General features: G+C 55.1%; 2 protein-coding genes across 2 annotated transcripts in view; one reads left to right on the top strand and one right to left on the bottom strand.

Annotated features, from left to right (window-relative positions):
* Positions 1 to 24,364, bottom strand: part of ARF1 (ADP ribosylation factor 1) — a 442,994-nt gene that overhangs the window by 95,671 nt on the left and 322,959 nt on the right. The window lies entirely within an intron of this gene.
* WNT9A (Wnt family member 9A) lies at positions 1,192 to 24,364 on the top strand. The gene is made up of 4 exons (XM_060197416.1): positions 1,192 to 1,372; positions 18,537 to 18,793; positions 20,181 to 20,443; positions 21,739 to 24,364. The coding sequence occupies exons 1-4, from the start codon at positions 1,278 to 1,280 to the stop codon at positions 22,225 to 22,227; spliced, it is 1,104 nt and encodes a 367-aa protein (XP_060053399.1). The 5' UTR covers positions 1,192 to 1,277; the 3' UTR covers positions 22,228 to 24,364.

Below are 24,364 nucleotides of genomic sequence, written 5' to 3'. Positions count from 1 at the left end.
CTGGGTGGTCTCCCTAGAGAGGTGGGGATGGAGAGGGTGTCCTGCTGGGTGGGTTATCTTGGGGGGGTGCATTTCCTTTTTCTTTTCTTTTTCCCTTTTGTTGCCCTTGTTGTTCATCCTTGCTGTTAATTGTGTTTTTGTTATTGCTGCCATCATTATTGGATAGGACAGAGAGAAATGGAGAGAGGAGGGGAAGACAGAGAGGAAGAGAGAAAGATACACATCTGCAGACCTGTTTCACTGCTTGTGAAGCCACAGCCCCCAGTCCTAAAATCCTTGGTGTAATTCAGACCGGAGGGGGTGTCCAGACCCCTGCAAATCAGGGTCACTGTGCTTGAGAGGAGTTCCTATGAGTCTAAGTGGCTGTTGGAGTGGGGTCGTGCCCTCCTGGTGGGTGGCTGTTGACACAGCGTCGCGGGGTCCAGGGAATCTCAGGAGTGGACCTTGACCCCCATTCTGTGGCTGACAGTTGGGTAGCTGCTTTAACTTGGGCTTGGGATTCTTTGACACCATCCTGCTTTAGAGGTGGTTCCAGCCGGTATCCCCTCGCCCCCCATCCCCACTAGTTCCTCTATGCCTCTAGCCGCCCAGTTCTTTGGGGGTCCCTTTTATCCAGGCCTGGCTGGACAGAGATGGTTGAGGGTTAGCGCCGGCAGTGACCTCAGCCCCGAGCTCGCCTCCACCCGCGCCCTCAGCCGACCAGAAAGCAGAGCTTCTCACCTCCAGTTGACCGGCCGGGGAGCAGCACTGGCCTCGCTCCCCGAGTGGTCAGGCTCCGCCAAGGGCGTGCTCATCACCTCCTCCCCGGCTCGCTTTCCACCCTACCACCCCCCTCCAGTAGTGGACACGCTGCGCTCCTGCTCAGAGCTGACACCGCCCACAATCACCCCAACTGGAGTAACATGCTCCCGGCTTCCCACACTCCGATCCTCAGGCTCCACCCTGGGACTCGTCTGTCTCATCCAGGGTCCCCCCGCGCCCCCCCACTTACCGCGGGCTGGGTGAGCCCCAGACCCACTCTGGGAGGGCTACGGGGTCCCAATGTGTCCCGCCGGGGACAGCCCGGCCGCAGACCGGGTGGGGCGGGGTCTGGGCTCGCGTTTCGCCCCGCCCCCGGCGCCAGCGTGACTCCGCCCCCAGGCGCGGGGCGGGGCCGGCCCAGCTGGTCGGCGCCCCGCCCCCGGCCGCGGCGCTCCGGGCGCTATAAGAGGGCGGCGGCCGCGGAGCGCACTGCGCGGAGCCGGGAGCGCGATGGTCAGCCGCCGCGGCGCGGCAAGATGCTGGATGGGCCCTTGCTGGCGCGCTGGCTGGCCGCGGCCTTCGCGCTGACACTGCTGCTCGCCGCGCTGCGCCCCTCGGCCGCCTACTTCGGGTAGGTGTCCTCAGCGGCCGGCGCGCGGGAGGGGCGGGCGGGCGGGCCGGGGGCCAGAGCGGGGCCGGGGGCGGGGGCGCCCAGAGTGCGGGGCAGCAGCGGCCCAGGTGACCGCGGGCCGGGCTGGCGGGGCAGCCGGGTTGCTTGGAGCGGTTTGTTTGCGGGGCGCGGCTCTTGGTCCCGGGCAGCGGGGCCAGTGTAGCTGGCGGGTGAGCGCGGGGTCCCGGTCCGTGGTGACCCCTGGAGCTCCGGACCTCGGAGCTGATCCCGGTTCCCTCCGGCAGCCGAGATCTTGCCAGACGGCCGGAGCCGCCCGGGTTCTTGCTCACCCAACCACCCACCCACTCCTTGGAGCCACTCTCCCCCCCCCCCGTCCTTGAGAAGTTAATTTAACAACAACAACAACAACAACAACAAAAATACGTACAAAATCCAGATGTTTCTTGCACCGAGCCCCAAAGGGAGGGAAAAAAATAACTTTCAAGCTGGAGGAATTTATTTTTCTTGCACTGTGCCTCTGACGCTCGCTCGGCCTGGCCCACGGGGAGCACGGCTGTCGGACCCGGACCGATGCGCAGGGTCCCCGCAGGGCCGGGAACGCCACCCGCCTCCCACAGCCTCGCGGGGTGGCGCCCCGGGGTCGCACTTTTTTGAGCGGTTTGCGGGGTCGCAGCGCGTCCCTGTCGCCTTTCCTTCCTGCCTTGTCCCTCTGTCCTGGATCGGGGCTGTCCAGCTTGGTGACCCTAGGGACCCTCATGCGCTCTGCAGATAGCATACTGCAGAGGTCCATGCTGGCACCGTGCGGGGAGCTCCCCTGCGTTCCCAAGTCTCCCTCTCTGTCCCCCTCTCCGCTGCCCGGGCGCCGCCCCCGAAGCTAGGTTGCTGGTTCTGCTGATAATCTCCTGGGTGCCCTCTGGCCGCTCCTGGGCCGCCACCCGTTGCCCGTCACCTGTTCCCTCGCCCCTGGCCAGGCGTCAGAGTGTGGCGGCCTGGCCGGCAGAGGGCCCCGTAGGTTCAGAAATGTGGCACTCGCCAGGGCGCAGAGAGGCCGACTGGGCGGCGAGCCCTGCAGGTGTATCCTGTTCTCAAAGAAAATAAAATATTTTCATGGGAAACTTTCCCTTTGTGTTTTTCTTTCTCCTTCTGCTCCTTTCTCCTGGGTCGTCTTCCAGGGTCAGCTCTGTGTCTCCTCTCCTCCGCCCCCCACCCCCGACCATTGACTCCCCCCCCACCACCCTGCAACCCTCTTCTGGCTCTGGCTGCAGGGCCTGTCCCGCCTGGGGCCCAGTGCTGTGGAGGCTGGCACGCCCCTGCACGCCATCTGTGTAGCCCTCGGCCTCACCCTGGCGGGCAGGAGGGAGGGTCAGAGGATGGCCGTCTGGCCACAGGTCCACGGTGAGTCATGGCCGCCTTTTCAGCCAACTGTGCCTCTTGCTCTGCTCTCGGGCCCAGCCATGGGTCCGCTCACCAGGCTCAGACACACCCTGAGCTTGTCTTGCTGCTCCAGCACTCCTGCTCGGACCCATCCCAGGGGTTGGGGGACCTGGGTGACTGGGAACCTAACAGTGGCCAGTTCTGAGGAGGTAGATAAGCTCTGCTCTTGTAGACTGTGTGTGTGTGTGGGGGGGGGAGTCAGGGCTCTGCCTGGAGGATTTGGGTTGCTACTGTCTGCAGGCTTGACTTCTTTGACCACAGTGACAGGTCACGCAAGACAGGGGCCCTCTCTCCTGGCTTGTTGAAGGGCATTCTCTGGAGAGAATGGGCAAAGGAGATGCTCTGAGCCAGTGACAGCTGGGCTGGAGCTGGCCGGGAAGGACACGGGAGAGTGGAGTGTTTGTGGGGTGCACTGGGCAGTGCTCCCCACCACAGTGCAGAAGGAGCAGGAAGAGGGAGTTGGGAACCAGGCTGTCCTCTCCCTTCCCCCTCTCCGAAAGCTCTGCCTGGCACGGAGGCTCCCAGGCAGGAACGCAGCTCCAGTTACAGCCCAGAAACCAGGAGAGGCTGGCCTGGGGGAGGGTCACGTGGCCAGAGGGAGCCCTCCCCGCCCCCACCCAGAGGCTTCAACCCTGCAGGCTCCAGCCCTCAGCCCCTCCTCTCCGCCTCTAGTGATCCTCCACATGGGACCTTCAGGGCAGCCAGCCTGCCTAGGACAGGGGCTCTCTGCTCCTCCTCCTGGGACTGCTGGGGACCACCTGGTCCCAGGCAGGATTAGCAGGTGGTACACCCATCTCATAGTCCCCTGGCCACAGGGATGTCTTCTTGGGGCCTGGACAGCTTGGACTGATGCCTCTTGGGGAGGAGGAGGAGCCTGGCTCCCCCCTACACCCCCAGGAGGGGGCCCGCTGGAGGTCTTGTGGCAAGTTTGGGACACAGACTTGGCTTCCCCCATGGGCACTCTGGGTGGTTGGAAACCTTGGCCTGCCCTGGGTGGGGAGAGCCCCCAGCATCTTCCCCTCTCCTGGCTTTTTGCTCAGGTGAGAGGCAGAGTTGGCAGCTGTACACTGAGACCTGTTCAGGAAGGGCACTCTCAACTGGCTTGCTGGGATCTGTGATTGGCAGAGCAGGCTCTGGGTGGCCAGGCACCTCCTGTCCTTTTCTTAGAGGTCTTGTGGGTGTGGTGAGCCAAGACCCAGTAGAGGTGGACTCCTGGCAGAGGCCTGAAACTCCCTGAGTGGTGATTCTTCAAAAGCAAGACAGCATCTTTCCTGGTGTTGCCCCAGCATCCTCCTTTCGGGAGAAAGCATATGCAATCTGGCTTGGATGGGGTTAAGAGGATCCTGCTATGAGGTCTGAGGATTGTCTCTATTCTCCAGTCCCAGAAAGCTTGGAGGCCTGCCTGGCAGAAGTAGTACTAGATAGGAAGCACCCAAGGGCTTCCACAGCCAGGCTAGGACATTAGCATGAGAAGGAAGATTGGAACCAAACTGAAAGGCAGTGGGGGGGGGGGGGGGGCGGCGGGCGGCTCTGGGCCCCTGTGAATTGGGGGCTCAAGCGGACTTGAAGACCAAAGCTCCTTTTATTGTTCCTTTTATTGCTTTTATTCCCCTGACACCCCCCCCCCCCTTTATTTTTAAAACAAAAGCACAACTCAGCTGACTCATGGCCTTACTGTGGATTAAACCTGGGACCTTCGAGTCTCAGGCATGAAAGTCGTTGTGTAAACTGCTGTGCTCCCTGGTCCCAAACTTACCTATGTCATCATCATCATCTTCTTCTCCTTCTCTCCTTCTCTTCCTCCCCTTCCTCCTCCTCCTTCTCTTAGCAGAGCACTGCTCAGCTCTGGCTTACACTAGTGCAGGGATTGAACCTGGGACTTTGGAGCTTCAGGCATCAGTCTCAAAGCTGTCCCTTTAAAGGGTGGATTTGGTGGCTTTTAGTATAGCCACAGAACAGTGCAGCCAGCACCACTATCTAATTCCACAACATTTTCATCACCCCAGAAACCTCATATCCCGTCCCCCACTCCTCACTCCCCCTCCTGGCAACCACTAATCCACTTTCTGTCTCTGGATTTGCCTGTTCTGGACATTTCATATAAATGGAATCATATGATATGTGGCCTTCTGCGTCTGGCTTTTTTCACTAAGCATAACGTTTTCAAGATTCATCTGTATTGTAAGTTGAGCCCAGGCTTCATTCCCTTTCTGTGACTGAGTAGTGTTTGATGGGACAGAATTAATGACAGCTTTTTTTTTCTTCTACTCATTCAGCAGTGATGGACATTTGGCTTTTGCCAGTTCTGTGTACATATTTGCTTCTGTGTACATGGAAGTACAAGTTTTATATGTGTGCTTTTAAAAAGGCTTATTTAGGAACTAGACAGTGGTATACGTGGTTGAGCATATGTTATAATGTGCAAGGACCTGGGTTCAAGGCCCCTAGTCACCATTTGCGCTGGGGGGGGGGGGGGTATTTCAGAGCAGTGGAGCAGTACTAGAGGTACTAGAACCTCTTATTCCTCCTCTCTTCCTCCCCTTCCTCCATTGATTTCTCTGTCTCTATCCAATAAATAACAAATAATTTAAAAATTTTATATTTATTTATTTTCCCTTTTGCTGCCCTTTTTGTTTTTCATAGTTGTTGTAGTTATTGTTGTTGTTACTGATGTCGTTGTTGGATAGGAAAAAGAGAAATGGAGAGAGATGGGAAAGACAGAGAGAGGGAGAGAAAGATAGACACCTGCAGACCTGCTTCACCACCTGTGAAATGACTCCCCTGCTGGTGGGAAGCCAGGGGCTTGAACCTGGATCATTACTGCTGGTCCTTGCGCTTTGCGCCACGTGTGCTTAACCCGCTGTGCTACCGCCCGACTCCCACAAATAAAATTTTTTAAAAAGGTTTTGAGGGCAGGGCAGTAGCACAACTGGTTAAACACACAAATTACCATGCTCAAGGACCAAGGTTCCAGCATCCACTCCCAACCTGCAGGGGGGGATGCTTCCTGAGTGGTGAAGCAGGTCTGCAGGTTTCTGTCTTTCTCTCTCCCTTGCTGTCTCCGCCTCCCCCTCTCAATTTCTTTTGGGTCTATCAAATAAACTAGAAAGAAAAAATAATGAAAGGAAAAAATGGCCACTGCAAATGGATTCATAGTACAGGCAGGCACTGAACCTCAGCAATATTCCTGGTAACAAACAAACAAACAGAAAAAGCTTCATTGATAAGAAGGAAGTGGGGAGAGAAACAGACCACCACTCTGACACATGGGATGCTGAGGATTGAACTTGGGACCTCAGACTTGAGGGTCTGATGTTTTGTCCATTGTGTTGCCTCCAGGGCTTCATTTTGTGTGTTTTAAGAGACAGGGAGACAGAGAGACTGGAGCACCCCTCCAGCTCATGCACTGCCAGGGATAGAACCTAGAGTCTCATACAGGTAAGTCCTGTTGGCCCTCCTTCCTTGCTGTGGCTTGTCAGCTTTTTCGCATGTGTCTGTGTCTGCACAGGAGTGGAATTGGTGGGTGGTGTGGTCATTCTGAGTTGAGCTTTTGGAGGACCCACCAAGCTGTTTCTATAGCAGCTGTACCCTGAAGGGGTGAAATTCCCACCCAAAAGGTCCTCTCTAGTTGTATAATTTTCTTCAGTTTCAGCCTCACCACCCTGGTTGTTGTGAGGTGCTGTCTTATAGCTTTGATTGGCATTTCCCTGATGCCCAGTCCTGCTGAGTGTGTTTTCATGGATTTGTTGGCCATTGACATATTTTCTTTGGAGAACTGTCTGTTCATTCCCTTTGCCCAATTTCCAGGTGGGGTGTGTGTCATCTTGTTGAGTTAAAAGGGCTCTTTATATATGCTGGCTCTGCTTTTAGATTGAGGTAAGCCAGCTTGCTGTCAGCTGTGCACAGAAGGTCTGTGGGCCTTCACAGCTCACTCTCCTTCTGCTTGGGCCTGCACTTGACTGTGTGGTGGGTGTGTCTGAGCAGCCCCCCTCCTATCCCCACATTCAAGGGTCAAGAGACTCAGGGCTGCAATGGCACCTACAGTTGAAAGAGGGGTGCTAGCCTCACAGACACTGTGAAGCTCCCTGAAGACAACTGTGGCCCAGGTCTTACAACAGCCTGAGTTGGGTGTTAGGTCTGGAGATAAGGGCATAGAGGGGACCCACTCCTAGGAAGGAAAATCTTCTACGACTGTCAGCCCTATGAGGAGGCAGAAGGAAGGAACAGGCTTTTGATGGTGGGGTAATATGGAGAATCCTTGGGGGCTCACTCACTGTTCCTTGCCCCTCTGGGCTTCCCCTCCCTCTCCTGGCTGCCTTTGGTTGGCATCTCACTCTCTCCAGCCTGCCTGTGTCTCCTACCCTCCCCAACCCCAGGGCAGAGACACTGGGGGACTCTGGTCCTGGTGTGTAGGGCAGGCCCAGGTCTTCACTGGTGTCTGGTCTCGTGCCGGGGCCAGAGGTGAGGAGGACGCCCCACCTGGCTCCCCTCAGCTGTGCGAGCAGATGCCAGCCACAGCCGGCGGCTGTCTGGACGGGACAGCTGCCTAATCTCGAGCCTGTGCTGGTCGCTGTGGCTGGGACCCGCCTCCAGAGGCCACGGACACCGCTTGCCCCAGAGGGACCATGCCATGTGGGGCACAGTCACAACGTGGGTCACTTTTCTCCTTGAAAGGAATGTGTGCCCAGCTCCTGCAGGCCATGGGCCGTGCACCCAAGGGATGATGAGCCGATAAGGGGCTGGCTTGGCTTTCCAGGCATGGAAAGATGACACCTGTCAGCAAGGCCACTCAGCCCCTTAATCCTGGGGAAAGGGGGTACAGGGTGGGGGGGACCGCTCCTTTGTGCATTGTCCCTGAGTGGGGGTGCCCTGTGGTGCCCACCTGCCTCAGTAGAAATGGGAGGTCTGGGTGGTGAGGAGGGCCTCATGAGTTGGGGGTGGGGTAGGTATGAAGGCATCCTGGCAAGGGGTTCCCCCCTCCCTGGAGCTTTGAGGGGGACAGGGAAGCCCCCCAGTTATACCCCCTGGCTGCACCCACACCTGCTGGGCCCACCACCCATCTCCCTGTACTCATCCTGGGGTCAAGCTCTGCCACCACCATGTGGGACACTAGCATTATGGGGTGCTGTTTTTTTTTGGGGGGGCTGAGAGTCCCTCCCAGAGCTCTCCCAGGGACTGTGTGGGCACCTAGACATGGAGGGCAGTTGCTGGGCAGCAGGTGGCTGTGCTGGGCAGCCCCAACCTGGGTGGCACTCAGGCCGCCCTGCTCCATGACCTGCTCCCAGCCTGCATCCTGCCCTCCCCTCTCCGAGTGGTTCCCACTGGCCAGGCGCCTCCAGCCGCAGGAGGAAGCCGGCCTCCTAGCTGGCAGGCCCTGAGCCCCGAGCCGGCAGCCGGACCGGCTGGCTGGAAAAAGGCAACCCTCCAGCTGCGTTTGTTTTCCTTCATGATACCTGCGGCTGCGGTGGCCAGGGGAAGTGGCCTGGAGTTCTGGCCCAGCAGGACAGGCGGCCCAGGGCTCCCAGACCAGAGGACGTCAGAGCCAAGTCTGGTGGGCTTGTTGCTGGCCCTCTCCCTGAATCTGGGCAGATTGGCCACCCCTGTGGGGCACTCAGCCCAGCTGTCCCAAGGGTCCCCCATCAGTATCTAGTGCCCAGAGAGATGGTGACAAGGATGCTAGTGTTGACTTTGGGGGGTCCTAGGCTCTCCCAGCACCTGCGTTTCTCACACCAGAAGTCCCCTCCTGCCTGTCCCCATGTGTGACAATCCTGAGGGTTCTGTAGACATCTGTAAGGATGTGGTGACAGGGCACAGAGGTGACCTGGCCATTCTGGCTCTGCCAGCCATCTTTGTCAGTTCCCTCTAGCTGCCAGCAACACTGTTGAGGTCCCAGGAGTCCATTGTGGGTCCCATTGTCACACTTGGGGAGGGAGCAGTCTGCTGGTGGCAGGTGTGGGATCCTGTGGCCCCTGCCTGCCCTGGGGATCACCAGGGCTGATGGGGCATTGTAGTCAGATTGGAGGACATGGGCCTGGCATTGTGTGAGTCCTGTGTCTGCCAGCTAGACCCTGGGGTGGCTGGGCCTGTCCCTCTGGGGCCAGCCACTGGTTAGGGGGTGGGTGCTGATTGCAGACTCCATACCCTGGAATGTTGGGGTGTGGTGGATCTTTTAGGCCAGCACCCCATGAGGCAGGAGGGGAAATTGGAGCCCGTCACACTGGCCCTCCTAGATGTGAGCCCCCACATTTCCCCAGGCTCCCACAGTGCCTCCCAGCCCCATCTCCTGTAGGCTTGGGTGGGAGGCTGCAGGCCATGGGGAGGACGGAGGGTTAATCTCACCACCAGTTTCTCAGCACTGGAATTTGTTTTGAATTTGATTCACACAGAAATTAAACGCCGTCTGGTGGGGCTGAGGTTTCCTTGGCAGGGCACTGTGGCTTCTGGAACCTGGGCCTCCTCTCCCTCTACTCGAGCACAGGGTCTCTGTTCCCCACGCCCCAGAGCTAGGTTTTTGGGCAGGGTGGCCTGGCCTGTTGGCAGAGGGAAGGGCCACTGGAACCCATCCACCACTTCTCCACCGTCCCTCTGTCTTATTCTCCCCCCCCCCCCCGCAGAGAGAGAGAGAGAGAGGGAGAGGGAGAGGGAGAGAAAAGAAGAGAGAGAGAGAGTCTTAAGAGTTGGATGGTGGAGGGCCAGACCATCCAGGGTAGAACCCTGAGGCCGAGGACATCTTCCGCCCTGCACTGAGAGTGCCCATCTTGCCACCTGGCTGCCTGGGCGCGAGTGTGAGTGAGTGTGAGTGTGAGCAGGTGGGTGCTCAAAGATAGCTTCAGATGTGCTCCATGAAGGGAGTGGGGGATCTCCAGCTCTCTGTGCCCTGAGTTATTCCCTAGGCTTCACTGGGCTGTGGTGGGGTCTCTGCTGAGCTGCAGGCTGTGCAGAGGCTGGATTCTAGACTAGCAGGAAGTGTGTGCGGAGCTCAGCCAGGATGAACTTTGTCTTAAGAGCTTTACCTCGCCACAGCCCCAGAGGTCCTCACTCCAAACAAAGTGGCCTTCTGGGATTGGGGGGTGGGGGCAAGAATTCTTTTTTTTTTTTTTTTTTTTTTTGTCTGCTTCAGGTGGATCCTGGAAAGGCCTTTCCAGTTGGCTCACATTTCCTGGGTGTGCATGGAAAGAGCCTGGGACCTGCTGGGACAATGGCAGCCGACCAGCCAGCAGCGTCCCACATGCATGGCGGCTTGATGGCGTCCTCAGGAGCGAGATAAGCTCGGGATGTCTGTGAAGAATGAGAAACCACAAAAACTGACCCAGCAAGTTTGGAAAAACCAAATAAGACTAGGGAAAAAAATTTTTTTTTAAAGTAATGATTTGAAAGCAGATTAGAAACAGCTGAAGGGAATTAGCAAACTGGAAGGTAGATCAGAAGAAATTACCCCGACTATGTAGCCGACAGACAGACGGGAAACAGAGAGAAGGCAAGAAGCCTGGTGACAGCAAGGGGGTCCAGCGTGAGGCCCCTGTAGGGGAGAGGGGCTGGAGAGGGAGGGGGCATGTCTGAAGAGGTGACTGAGAACTTTCTGGAAGCATCCAGATTCTGCTGGAAGCCCAATGTCTTCCTGAGTAGAAAAAAAATAAACACTTGAGCCGGAACATAACAAATTAAACTATGAAACGCCCAAGACAAAGAATCATAAAAGCAGTCTAGGAAAACCAAGGGCCGATGACTGTCCCAGCCCCTCAGGCCATCAGCTCACTCCAGACGGTGAGGAAGAAGCCAGGAGAGGGCAGACAGTCCATCTGTGGTGTGGAAGAGATCTGCCAACTGAAAATTTCACTCTCACAAAGGTCCTTCTAACATGAGGTGAGACCGAGGCACTTGTACAAAGATCTACTTATTTGAGAGAGAGACAGAAAGGCAGGGAGAGACAGAGAGGGAGAGAACCAAGGCGTCACTCTGGCTCATGCATTGCTAGGGACTGAACTCAGAACCTCGTGCCTGCAAATCAGATGCTTTACCCACTATGCCATTTCCTAGGTCCTGAAATAAAGATATTTTCTCATGAATGCTGGAGGGAATGCTTGTTGGGGCTGCTGCCCAGGCCAGGGCAAGCAGGCAGGATCAGGAAAGAGAGTGTCAAACTAACGGCTTCTCATCAGGTCCTAAAAGTCAAGCTAGAGTTCAGGCTCCATGCAATTGTGGACAGTCAGCGGTCACTTTCTCAGCCTGTATCACTAAGAAGAGTGTTAACCAACCTTGGACATGAATGATATTAAAGATTCATGGTTTAGCTTTGACGGCAATCGTAAGAATATTAGGGATATAAAGCAGGGGATAATGAAGGAGAGAACTAAAGTGGAAAATGTACTCTAAGTGGAGTCGAGAGAAGGTAAACAGTAGGCAAGGTTAAAGAACATCAGCTGGGTCCTGGACCCTTTTAGGGAAAATGCCCCAGATCTAAGACATAGATGATTTAGGAGTTGTAGTCTCTGTATGAAAGAGACTCAGAAAAGAGAGTGTGAGAAAAGAGAGATGTCTGTGCATTGAGCCTTAAGACAAAGAGGAGGTAAGAGGAGAGGAAGGAGTGTACTGCATTGTGACCAGATTCTGCACAGTCACCACTGTGGCCCTAGCCCCGTGAGGGGCTGAGATGTGTGACCTATTGCCTGGTGGCCTGAGGCTGCAGCTTAGAAGAACAGGAGTACTGGGGCAATGGAACCTTACATGCATATTTTTTTTTCATTTTAATTTCTGTTAGAGACAGGGAGAGAGAGAGAGAGATGGAGAGGAGGAGAGACACCACAGCACCACTGCATTGTTTACAAAACTTCTCTCAGTGCCATTCATGGTGCTCCTGTGTGGTTCCTTAGGGCTGAAGTCCAGATCCTCATACATGGAAGGTATATGCCCTTCTGAATGAGTTGTCTTCTGACCCTGCCTATGTTTAGAAACGAAGAGAAACTCACAGGCACTCAGCATTGGCTATCACAGACAGGAGGAAAATAATAATCAATTAAAACCAAAGACAGAAAGTAGACAGGGCTGAGAAATGAAAATAAAGGCTTGACACACTTTAGTAAAGAAAGCCAGCCTTGTGGCTATCTTCGGACACTCATCCTGCATTCCGTAGGCTGTAGCATCCTGTGCCCACAACAACCCACTGATTCTGTGCACAGAGCAAGGGCTGCATGGACAATGTCATTGCTGACAGGGATGGAAACATAGGAAAACAACAGAAACAGACTCAAGATGGAGGAGTAGCACCTTATTCCCGAGTAAGGGGTGTGTGTGTGTGTGTGTGTGTGTGTGTCTGTGTGTGTGTGTGTGTCTGTGTGTCTCTGTGTGTGTCTCTCTGTGTGTGTGTGTGTCTGTGTGTCTCTGTGTGTGTCTCTGTGTATGTGTGTGTGTCTGTGTGTGTGTGTCTGTGTGTTTGTGTGTGTGTACACACAGGAGAGACTGGGAGTGCAAAAGGGGCAACTTGACTTTCCACTGAGCATATGTCCCCTTCTCCTGGGAGTGACAGCACATGCTCACATGAAAACATGTGTGACCTTGGAGGTGGTGCAGTATATATAAGACACTGGACTCAAATCTGCAGTCCTGAGTTTGATCCCCAGCATCACATGTGCCAGAGTGATGCTCTGATTTTCTCTCACTCCTCCCCTTTCTCACTTGTAAGTGAAATAAATAAAAAACTGAAAGAAAGTGTGTCTACAGGTGGTTATAGGGACATTACACACTGTAGCCCAGAGTACTGTGTACATGCCTGTAAGCTGAGGACTCCACAGAGAGTGGGCCATCCCCCCAGTGAGGGGCCACTCAGCCCATGGAAGGAGTGAACAGGTGCTCTGCACTGAAGGAGCATGAACCTTGGACACAGAGCCCTAGTGAAGGAAATCAGACCCATCAGGTCTCCATTGTATGATTCTGTTCCCCCCCTTTTTTTTTTAAATGTAGTGCGAGGGAATTAACCCATAGTCCCATGCATGCACTGCTCAGTGACCTCCTTGGATCATTGCTTTTTATTCTGTATTTATTTAAGAGAAAAGAGGGGAGAAAAAGAAACAGAGATACTACAGTGGCACAGTAGACCATCCAGGGAGTTCCTGGATGCCATTCATGATGTTCCCATGTGGTGCCAGGGCTGGAACCCAGGGCCTCCCATACAGCAAGGGATGTGTTTTACCAGATGAGTGATTTTCTGGCCCCTGTTGGATTTTATGGATATGGCTTGTTCAGGACAGGCAACCCTACAGACAGCAGATGAGTGACTGCCAGAGGTTGGTGGGAGGGAACTTGGGAGGCAAGTTCTAAAGGCTATGGTGTTTCTCTTTGAGGTGATGAAAACTCCCTCAAGTCATCTGTGATGCCATTTGTCCATATCCACAAACACAATTATAAAACAAAGAATTGCCTCCTTTGATTGGCTGCATTTTAGGGTATGCAAGTAAGCTGATTAAGATCAGAGTGGAGAAAAATCCAAAACAAATTCTGCCAGCTAAGAAGACAGTTTCTCACCGGACACAGCACTTCCAGGAAATTTCTGAACAACTCCCCACCAGGGCACCAAATTGCAACAGGACGAACACAAGGACAGAAAATTACAAACACAGATGGACCAGCCCTAGACAAAAAACGATCAGGTTACATTCAGCCATACAGAGAATGGATAAAAACCCATCTCAGCCGACTGGGCCTTATTCCATATTTATTCCAAGAATGCTGAAGGTCTAATGTTAGACAGATCAACTAGTGGATTCTTCAGGCCAGCAGGTTAGAAGGGGAAAAGCACAAATCAGAAGATGCAAGGATGGTGCCTCAGTGGTGCTCTGGCATTCTCAGCCTCCTGCTTATGAAACACACCTAAAAAGGAGAGAGAATATATATATAGACACAAGGGGCAGGGGAAACAGCATAGTGGTTATGCAAATAGACTCTCATGACTGAGGCTCTGAAGTCCCAGATTCAGTCCTCTGCACCACCACAAGCTAGGGATTGTCCATTTAGGATTTTTCAGAAACTCTTAACAAAACTCTGAGCAGAAGGGAATTTCTTGGATGTGATATAGGATATTGAAGAAAGCTCATGGCAAACCTCCCCTTTTGTGATAAAATGTGGACAGTGAGACCAAGATTGAGAGCCAGAGCAAGGCAGAGTGTCATTTGCTTCAGAAGCATGACATTCTGGCCCTGTGGGCTCATAAGGCCCTGGTTTCTGACCTTGCAACACTGTGTGGTTCTTCAGGCCCATCCCATGTTGGGTCTGTGTGGCTGAGATTTGAGCTCAGCATGTGAAAGTTGCTTCACTTTGGGTATTGTCATTTTGGAATTCTGGAACTGACACTGGCACAGGCAGAAACCTGGTGAGGGAGCCCACCAGACAGAGGGAGGGAGGGGCTAGGGAGAATGGTTATGCAAACAGATTCTCAAGCCTGAGGCTCCAAGGTTCCAGGCTCAATTCCCCACATCACCATAAGCCAGTGGCCTAGACAAAAAAAAAAAAAAAAAAAAAAAAATCAGGGACCTTTCAAGTAAGAGGACAGAGATAGCAAGCTCACTCACTGATCAGGAGAGACACCATGCTAGCTGACAAGGCCCTCACCACTGCCCCGGCAGACCTGTGGATGTGTGTGTGTGTGTGTGTGTGTGTGTGTGTGTGTGTGTGTGTGTGCGCACACACACACACACATGTATTCCAGTGTTTTTTATTTTTAGAAATGGTTTTTGTTTTGTATTCTATTTCTTAAAATTTATTATTGTTATTTTTAGCCAGAACACTGCTCAGCTCTGGTTTATGGTGGTGCCTGGTATTGAACCTGAGCCCTTTGGTGCTCCATGCCACTTGTAGTTCTTTGTATGACCATTATGCCACCACCCCAGCTCACCAGTTCTCTTTGATGAGTCTGTTAAAGACAAGTCGTGCAAAGGCAGGGACCATACTTCTCCCTAAGGAACCTGCCAGAAGGAGCTCCCAGAGTATTCCAGTGAGTCCCCAGGCCTGGACTGCCCACCTGGGGTGGAGTCTAGAATGAACCATCAGATGAGGCCTGGAGACAGAGACCCCACTGAACCTAATGCAGGACCCCCCAGCTGGAGAACCCATATATACACATACAGTATGTGTGGGGTGGGGGTTCCAGAAGGTGGTTTAGGAGACCCTCTCTGTGATATTTGGATGGGTTTCTGAAAACGAGCTGGAAAAAGTAACCTAATGGCCAGACTATGGCATACCCAATTGAGTGCACTTTATAGTGTGCAAGGATCTAGGTCCGAGTTCCTTGTCCTACCAGCTAGGAGAAACTTCCCAAGCAATGAAATAGGTCTATAGGTCTCTCTCTTTCTCTGTCCCTCTCTGTCTCCTCACTGCTCTTAATTTTTCTCTGTCCTATTAAAATAAAAATTATAAAAGTAAAAATGGCTGCTGGGAGCAGAGAATTCATCATGTAGCCACCAAGCCCCTGCAATAGCCCTGGTGGGGAAAAAAAAAAAAGAAAGAAAGGAAAAGTAAAGAAAAAGTAACCATATAGGCTACTTCTATTTAAGAAGGCTGAAAATGGAGAGATAATCAGGCTCAGAACTTTTGTCAATCACATGACAGTGCCCAGAAGATGAGGAGGCCACCCCCACACAGCACACAGAGGGGGGTTTGTACCCAGTGTGGCCATTGTGCTCCCATGCAGACAGAAGACTCAGAGCCCTGGGGCCAGTAAGAGCTGCCCCCAACCCCAGAAGTGCAATGCACTCCCCTCCATATGGTATGTCTTTTGATACTGCTAAAGATCAAAAGGTTATACCCGAATGTCACAAAGTCCCCTTGTTGTTGTTCCTGCCCAGGAAACATGCCCAGCGGGCCGCCTGGGCAGGCCTGTGGACCCTGCTCTGCCTGCCTGTCCTGGGCCAGACACCCGCTGGCCGGGGGAGTGGCAGCTGCATTGAGCCTGATGGCAGGTGCACTGGCGTGGGGTGGGCAGCTGGGCTGGCGGGGCTGGGGCCTGTGCTGCTCTGTGCCAGGCAGCCTGGGCATTTTGCAGGCTGGATGGCATGGGAGGGCAGACTACAGCTGGGACAAGGAGCCTGGAGAGGTGGTGTGGGGGGCTCTTCCATGGCACTTGCAGGTATCCTGGCTATTGCCATCTTGCAGTCACCTGTGCTTGAGAAGCACCTGTGAAATGTTCACAGGCCTAGGTGAGAGGAGCGACCCCCTCCCAGGCTACCTATCCGGGGTGTGTGCTCATGCAGGTGCATCCTTGCAGGCAGGCTGAACATCCAAGAATGAACTTGTCCCTTTGGCTCAGGCAGGGTAGAGCTTGTATAGAACAACATTATGGGGAGTCGGGTGGTAGTGCAGCGGGTTAAGTGCAAGTGGTGCGAAGCGCAAGGACCTGCGTAAAGATCCCCATTTGAGCCCCCAGCTCCCCACCTGCAGGGGAGTCGCTTCACAGGTGGTGAAGCAGGTCTGCAGATGTCTATCTTTCTCTCCCTCTCTCTGTCTTCCCCTCCTCTCTCCATTTCTCTCTGTCCTATCCAACAATGATGACGACATCAATAACAACAACAATAACTACAACAATAAAACAACAAGAACAACAAAAGGGAATAAATAAATAAATGTTTTTTTAAAATTTAAAAAAAGAACAGCATTATGCCAAACAAGGTGTGCATGGTGCATGCTTGAAGCTAACATATCTGAGGCCAGGGAGAGGCTCTCCCAGCAAGTGTATCTCCCTTTCCACCTGTGTGAGACCCTGAGTTCGAGCCCTAACATCCTGTGGTGGCACCATGAATGATGGCACCTTTATGCCCTTCTACCCAGGGCACACATGCCACCCAGCCTCAACATGGTGATCATCCTTTATTGCTGGGCTGACTAGGGCCCTGCAGGGTCCCCACTGGCCCAAGGATCAAGTCTGTCCTAGTTCTTGGCTTTGTTCTGCTGTTTATGGGGTGCAGGAGGCTCCCTCTGCTACCTGTTGGGTTGCAAGAAAAATATATTAAATGATGCATTTTTCTGTTGCAAAAATGCATCATGACTTTTCTGACAATCCAGCAGATGTTCTGTGTCCCCCATGCCCCCCCCCCCCCCCCTCTTTCTGACAAGGGCACGTCTACACTAAGTTCTCAGGCTCCATCCACAGCATCTCTGTGCAGTGTGGATGTGGGCCTACACTGGGTAGGGGGACCTCTACTGTTAGCCCCATGTGCAGTGTATACACAGGCTGGTCCGTGTGTCCCTGGGTAGACTGGAAGGCAGTATTGCTTGCCCCCCAGCCTTTGCTACCCACCCCACAGCTGCCCTTACAGGATGGCCTTGCCCCCCTGTTGGGGGTGTGGTTTGCCCAGGGCTCCTGCTGGGTGCTGGAATGTTCCAGCCTCTGCCTGTGGCTGTGAGCTCAGCGCTGTAGCCAGGGACCATGCAGGTTGGAGGCTGCAGTACTTCCGCTGTGTGGCCCACCACTCTGGGCACAGCTGTTGACATTCCTGTCTGGAGACAAGGTCTCCACTGCTGTGTGAGCTGTCTTTGTGTGGGGACCATGGCTCCCGCGGCCTCCAGCACCAGGTCCTTGGGTCCCTTCCCAGCTTCCTAGCCTGGCTAGGCAGCTGTCCTCAGGCTTGGAGCTGGCTATGAGTCAGGCAGGAGGCCTGGGTGGCCTGCAGCAGCCCCTCTGTTTCCCTATGCCTGCAGACACAAAGCTCTAGTAGGCATCTGGGCATAGGGGGTGCAACCTCCTTCCTGCCTCTCACAGCCTCCTTCTGTGGTCCCAGCTCCCAGGTGTGGCCTCCCCAAAGATCTTGTGCCTTGGAGGGGGATTTAGGGGTTTCACCTCCTGCTCGCTCCCCATATTAGTCTGCCACATAGCACCCCTGAATCCTCACAGTGAGGGGAGAAGGCCTTGTACCAAGTCTGCAGGGACCAGAGCTGGTATGGATTTCCTTTCCTTCTGAGTCACCTCAGCCTCCTTCTGTGTGCAAAGGATGCCCTCTCCTCCTGCCCCCCCAGCACCTCCTGGCATCCCTGTGGCTTTGTCAGTCTCCTCCCTGGGCCTCCTACACCTGAGGCCCCCAGCCTTAGCACCCCAGCCTCCTGGCCTTGGGGACTCACTCAAGTGTATACAGGCCAGGTCTTGGGACCTTTGTTAGGACTCCCTCTGTCCCTGCACAGCCCTTGCCCTGGGTAGGGGAGATATAGGGACCATGCTGGGTGTGCGTCTGCTCTCCAGAGGCTAGAGATGACACTTCACACCTCTAGAGGAGCCTGAGCTTGCAGTGTCACCTCTGGGGCCTACACAACCCCATCCTGCACAAAGCTGCTGGATTCACTCCCTACCACCCCCCCTCCCCACACCCCAGCCTCTGTGTCTCCCCAAGAAGCTCTCAAGGAGTAGCAGGAGGGGCCAGAGGGCAGGGAGATTGTCTCTAGTACTGTCTCCAAGGGCATCTGAGCCAGGACACGGCTCCCTGGACATGTTTCCAATGCTCTGATGGCTGAGCTGGGTGTGACAATGCCCTGATGTTTGGGGGGAAGCACTGAGGCTCGTGGGGTGAGCAGAGCAGGCAGAGGTGGAGAGGGGTTATGCAGGGCAGGGGAGATGCCTGGTGTGGGGGGACCTGAAGCCAAATGCTTTCACAGCCTATCCCTGGGCCTGCTGCCCTTCCCATGGCCATCGTATCACCCCCTGCTCCCAGCAGTGTCCTTCTCTGCCAGGCACTCACTCTGGCCTCTCTGTGTCCAGGCTGACAGGCAGCGAGCCCCTGACCATCCTCCCACTGACCTTGGAGCCCGAGGCAGCCGCCCAGGCGCACTACAAGGCCTGCGACCGGCTGAAGCTGGAGCGCAAGCAGCGCCGCATGTGCCGCCGGGACCCGGGTGTGGCCGAGACGCTGGTGGAGGCTGTGAGCATGAGCGCGCTCGAGTGCCAGTACCAGTTCCGCTTTGAGCGCTGGAACTGTACCCTGGAGGGCCGCTACCGAGCCAGCTTGCTTAAGAGAGGTGGGTGTGCCTGCCAGAGGAGACGGCCCATGTAGGGGAGCCCTGCCTGCTTCCCACTCCCGCCCCTCCTCCCTGCCCTGATGCACAGAGGCTCTTCTGGGTGACTCAGTGGCTTTGTGCCCACCCACCCTCCAGACCTCCTAACTGCAGATTCCTCTCATGTCTCCTCTCAAGAACTGGTACCCTTAAAGTGGTATTTATGGGGGTCAGGCAGTAGTGCAGTGGGTTAAGCACACATGGCATGAAGTGTACGGACCAGTGTAAGGATCCTGGTTCAAGCCCCCAGCTCTCCACCTGCAAGGGGGGTCGCTTCATGGGCGGTGAAGCAGGTCTGCAGGTGTCTTTCTCTCCCCCTCTCTGTCTTCCCCTCCTCTGTTGATTTCTCTCTGTCCTATCCAACAACAGCAGCAGTGGCAACAATAACAGCACCAAGGGCAACAAAATGGACAAAACAGCCTCTAAGAGCAATGGATTCATAGTGCAGACACTGAGCCCCAGCAATAACTCTGGAGGCAAAAAAAAAAGTATTTATACCATGTCCAAGGACCTAGATTCAAGCCCTCACTCCCTACCTACAGGAGGGATGCTTCATGAGCGGTAAAGCATATCTACAGGTGTCTCTCTTTCTCTTTCTGTCGATCCCTCTCCCATCAATCTCTGTTCTATCTAATAAAATAAAAAGAAGAAAAAGAAAAGACTGCCAGGAGGGGTGGATTTTTAATACCAGCATCAAGCACCAGTGACAGTCCTGGTGGTAATAAAAAAGAATTGTTTTTATACCAGGGCCCTGTTCAATTATGGCTTCTGGTGGCGCAGGGGATTGAACCTGGGACATTCAGAGCCTCAAGTACTAAAAGCCTTCCTGTATAACTGTTATGTAATCTCCTCAGCTCTGGGGCTCTGTTCTGAGTCTCTGAATCCAGGGAGATAGCTCAGCCAGTAGTTTGTGCATTTTTCCCAGCACAGAGTCCTAAATTTGAGCCCTGTCACCCAGTGGGAGCCCTACTGCACCTGTGGGGAAAGCTTCACAGACGGTGGAGCAGGATGGTGGTGTCTCTCCTCCTCACTGTCTTCCTTTGGCCTTCTCTCTGTCTTTCCCTATCTCCCTGAAATGACAAGAATGAAACAAAGCAGCCCAGGAGGCTGGAATGGCACAGAATTGCAATTAAAAAAGTCAAAAGAGGGTAGGCACCCTGTGATCCAGGGCAGGGTGGCCTTACCAAGGGCATGTGACCAGTGGCAGGCAGATGCCAGATGGGGGCCTTCATGGCTGGGCAGAGCCCTGGCCATGGTCACATCTCTCTAGTTCTGATCTTTGCTGTGTGGGCTCCCCAGCTCTCCCTGCCCTGTGCTGACCCTTGCCCTTGGTTTATGTCCCCATCCCCAGGCTTCAAGGAGACAGCCTTCCTCTATGCCATCTCCTCAGCTGGCCTGACACACGCGCTGGCCAAGGCATGCAGTGCAGGCCGCATGGAGCGCTGCACCTGCGATGAGGCCCCAGACCTGGAGAACCGAGAGGCCTGGCAGTGGGGCGGCTGCGGGGACAATCTCAAGTACAGCAGCAAGTTCGTCAAGGAGTTCCTGGGCCGACGCTCCAGCAAAGACCTGCGTGCCCGCGTGGACTTCCACAACAACCTCGTGGGTGTGAAGGCAAGCGGGGCGGTGGGAGGGAGGGGCGGGGGGGGGGGGAGGCATGGGACCACACCCTGCCTGGGGGCCTGCCTCCCTCCAGCTTCCTTTCTTCACCAGACAGACTGAATAGGTATCAGGAGAGAGGAGAGGCCTGTGCTGGGAGGAACCACTGTCAGCCAAGCACCCCACCCCCTTAGTTCCCACATAATAGGGATGGCCAAGTTCTACCCCCACCCCCACAATTTGGGCCTTGAGACCAGCAGGGGGCTGTAACTCTCCTCCCTGGAAGGGGAGGTAAGGGGAGGCCTGTGCTTGCCTGGGGGTGTGGGGGGGGGCATGGGGATATGGAGCCTCAGCCTGGGGGGCTTGAGGGCTTGAGGTAATTAGAGCCAGCTCTGCTCTGAGCCCTTCTTTATTGAAGAGCTCTGAGTCATGCATTTATTAAAGAACCTATTCCTCCCCTCCTCCTCACCTCCCCCCCCCTTTTTTTTTTTTTGGCCAGAGCTCTTTTCTTGCCTCTCCTTCTGCCCTCTGGAGTGGGGTGCTGGGCAGGAGTGAGCCGGGGAGGGGAGGTTGGCTCTGCCCTTTACACTCCCCCTTTTGTAAGCGATTAATGAAAAGTCAGAATGTGAAAGCGCTCCATTAACTCCCTGGGCCTAGGAAGCAGCGTTTTAATTAAAGCGAGCTGAGGTTCTCAGCGCAACACCGGGGAAACGTGGCTCTCCTGGTTAATCCCCTCGCTCTGGCCTTCTCTGGGGACCTGGGGGAGCTCAGACCTGGCTCGGGGCCCACTTGAGGGGCCTCCCCTCCCCTGTTCTTTCTTCCTCCCACACCTCCTGGAGACCTCAATGCAGGGCAGGGTGTGGGGGGGAGTGTTTGAGGCAGGAGGCCCCATGGGGCAGGGTCTGGTACCCTGGGTCTGCAGGTGGGGTCCACCTCCTGGGAGGGGAAGGGCACAGTCCCAAAAGCCCCACCCCACCCCCACTGTTTTGAGCCTTGGATGCACCTGTCTGCATACTAGGCTATCCCAACATGGGAGACTAGACTACAGGGTCCTGCTGGGGTGCTGATGGTTCAGCTGGCAGGGCAGCACCCTGGTCCCTGTAGAGCTTAGTCCTGGATTCAGGAGGGAGGGACAGGAGTATCCCATTGAGAGAGGACAGTGACCACCAGGGCCATCCATGACTTACAGGGAAGGGATGGTGTGCAAATTGGGCGACCTGGGTTTGGGGGCCCTGGGGTACAGCTCCACGGGTGGCACTCGGCCCTGCCTGGTCTTCATGCCTTCCTCCCTCCTGGTCCCCCACCCCCAGGTGATCAAGGCAGGAGTGGAGACGACATGCAAGTGCCACGGCGTGTCAGGCTCCTGCACCGTACGGACGTGCTGGCGACAGCTGGCACCCTTCCACGAGGTGGGCAAGCGCCTGAAGCACAAGTACGAAACGGCACTCAAGGTGGGCAGCACCACCAATGAGGCCACCGGGGAGGCGGGTGCCATCGCACCCCCGAGGGGCCGGGCCTCAGGGCCGGGCAGCGGCAGTGGTGACCCTCTGCCCCGCACACCGGAACTTGTGCACCTGGACGACTCACCCAGCTTCTGCCTGGCTGGGCGCTTCTCCCCAGGCACCGCCGGCCGCAGGTGCCACCGTGAGAAGAACTGTGAGAGCATCTGCTGCGGGCGCGGCCACAACACACAGAGCCGGGTGGTGACACGGCCTTGCCAGTGCCAAGTGCGCTGGTGCTGCTACGTGGAGTGCAGGCAGTGCACCCAGCGTGAGGAGGTCTACACCTGCAAGGGCTGAGCCCCACTCAGATGGCAAGCCTGCTTTGGAGGTGCACTCAAAGCCAGGAGGTCTACACCTGCGAGGGCTGAGCCCCACTCAGATGGCATGCCTGCTTTGGAGGTGCACTCAAAGCCAGGAGGTCTACACCTGCAAGGGCTGAGCCCCACTCAGATAGCTGGGATGCTCTTGTGGGGCTTCCAGTGCTATAAGGTCTCAGCCACAGGGGCTGAGCCCCCAGACAACAAGGCTGCTTTGGGGGTGCATCTATAGCCAGGAAGTCTACACCCACAGGAATTGAGCCCCTCTAGTTGCCAGGCTGCATTTGGGGTGCACCCAGAGCCAGGAGGCCTCCATCTGCAGAGGCTGGAGTGTGGGGGGCTGACTTGGTCATCGCTACCCCTTCTCAAAGGCCCAGAGGCTGGAGGTGACTTTAGTCTGGCCTCCACAATCCCTCTGCTTTGCGCTGGGGTCCATTCTGTCCCTCCCTGAGACACCATGCTTTCTAAGCTGTGTCTTAGCCCTGGCAGTGGTGTCCCTCCCTGCCTCCAGGCTCCTTGACAGGGTCACTGTTATGACCCCCATGGCCTCCGTGCCCATCCATGGGCTGCCCCCCATCCCCAGCTCGGTCTCGAAGACTTAAACCACTAGGAGAAAGCTGCCGACCTGGGCTACCCACCCCTCTGACACCCAGTACTTCTCTTTGGAGTGATAGCAGTGACTTAAATTATTTTATTTAACTAATATATAAGAAGTCTTTTCTGGGCCCCCACCATGTTCCAGGCTGTACCCTAGGCCAGTCTGGGAGCCCCTCTTCCCTTCTGCTCGCCCCTGTTTGCTTTATTATTTGAAACCACTATACCAGGAGACGTTGCTCTCATTTGAAGAAGTACATCTGTGTCTGACCACTGCTCTCAGGGCTTCTGGAAGCCGGGTCCCTGTGGTCACACTCGGGTCCCACATGAGGAGTGACAGAGGCTGGCCTGCCCTGGGCTTCCTTTCACCAGCTCATTCTGTGTCACCTTGGGGACAGATGTGTGTGCACATGTATGTATGCCTGAGTGTCTGTGTATGTGAGCGTGTGTGGGTGTGTAGTATGTGTGTACACTGTGGTCAGCTAGGAAGTGGCCTCCACCCCAAACCCTCCTGACATAAGATGCGAGGGAATCCTCTCCCCTGTGTGCCCAGGGTTGGGGAGCTGTTGTGCTCCGGGAGTGCAGGCTGTGCTGGTGGGTGCACGCATGAAGGTGGGAACTACTGAGCAAGTGGGTTCCCTGGAGTCCTGGGGCTCCAGCTCCAGGAACCCCAGGGACTGCGTGTTGCTTTTTTTTTTTTTAAATAAATACCTAAATAAAAACCTATTTATGTGGATGTGGGTGGCTCCACCCTGTTCTGTATGTAAATAGTAGAGTCTATTGTCCTGTGGTTCAGAGAGCAGCCAGGGCTGTGCTACTTCTGGCCTGTCCTGTCCCCAGAGGGAGCCGGGGGTGCCTGAAGGCAGGTGACAGGTTCTGCCCTGCGGCCACCTGCAGGCCTGTGTGGAGAGGGTCGCAGGCGTCCCCCCACAGGTGTCCCCCCATCTCTTCCCGCCCGGGCAGCTGCTCTCATGACAAGACTGTAGCTCAGTCACTATTGGTCTGAAGGCGGCGGGTCAGAAAGGCTATTTTTTTAATCCAGTACCACATTAAACTCTATGCATAAATATTAAGAAAAGTATTTTTTTAAACAAGGCAGGCTGCAAACGTCTGCTGGCTGGTTTGTTTCTATATTAAATATATATCAGAAGGTCTTGCTGAGTCAAGGAGCAACTCCCGCTGTCTCTCTGGCCGGGCAGCAGGGGGACACCTTGAAGGAGGAAGGGGTTCTTTGGGGGCAGCAGCCCCAGGCCCAGCCTCTGTGGGGGCTGTGCTGAGGGCCAGGCAGGTCCCGGACCCCTCTCCCCTGGCTGGGCTCCTGCGAGGGCCAGGAGGGCCAGACGCCAAGGGCTCCATGCACGAGGCTGCGTCCGGCCTGGTCTCACATGAGCCTGTGGCTTCTCTACCTCATCTGTACAGCGAGTAGGTAACTCAAGTGACTTGGAGAATGTATTTATTTAATGGCTTTGTGTAACAGAACCAGAAACAAGTGGAGACACAAAATAAATGTATTTTAAATTATG

The sequence above is a fragment of the Erinaceus europaeus genome, chromosome 9 (genome assembly GCF_950295315.1).
Source record: "Erinaceus europaeus chromosome 9, mEriEur2.1, whole genome shotgun sequence".
Classification (NCBI taxonomy): domain Eukaryota; kingdom Metazoa; phylum Chordata; class Mammalia; order Eulipotyphla; family Erinaceidae; genus Erinaceus; species Erinaceus europaeus.
The sequence above is the reverse complement of the archived record's forward strand: the minus strand, read 5'-3'. Positions and strand labels throughout refer to the sequence as shown.

What these genes read in the sequence shown, in the direction of transcription:
- WNT9A (XM_060197416.1), top strand. Translation starts at nt 1,278, where the DNA reads ATGCTGGATGGGCCCTTGCTGGCGCGCTGGCTGGCCGCGGCCTTCGCG. An exon ending in CCCTCGGCCGCCTACTTCGG is followed by an intron (nt 1,373 to 18,536) that starts GTAGGTGTCCTC and finishes CTCTGTGTCCAG; the next exon opens with GCTGACAGGCAGCGAGCCCC. An exon ending in AGCCAGCTTGCTTAAGAGAG is followed by an intron (nt 18,794 to 20,180) that starts GTGGGTGTGCCT and finishes CCCCATCCCCAG; the next exon opens with GCTTCAAGGAGACAGCCTTC.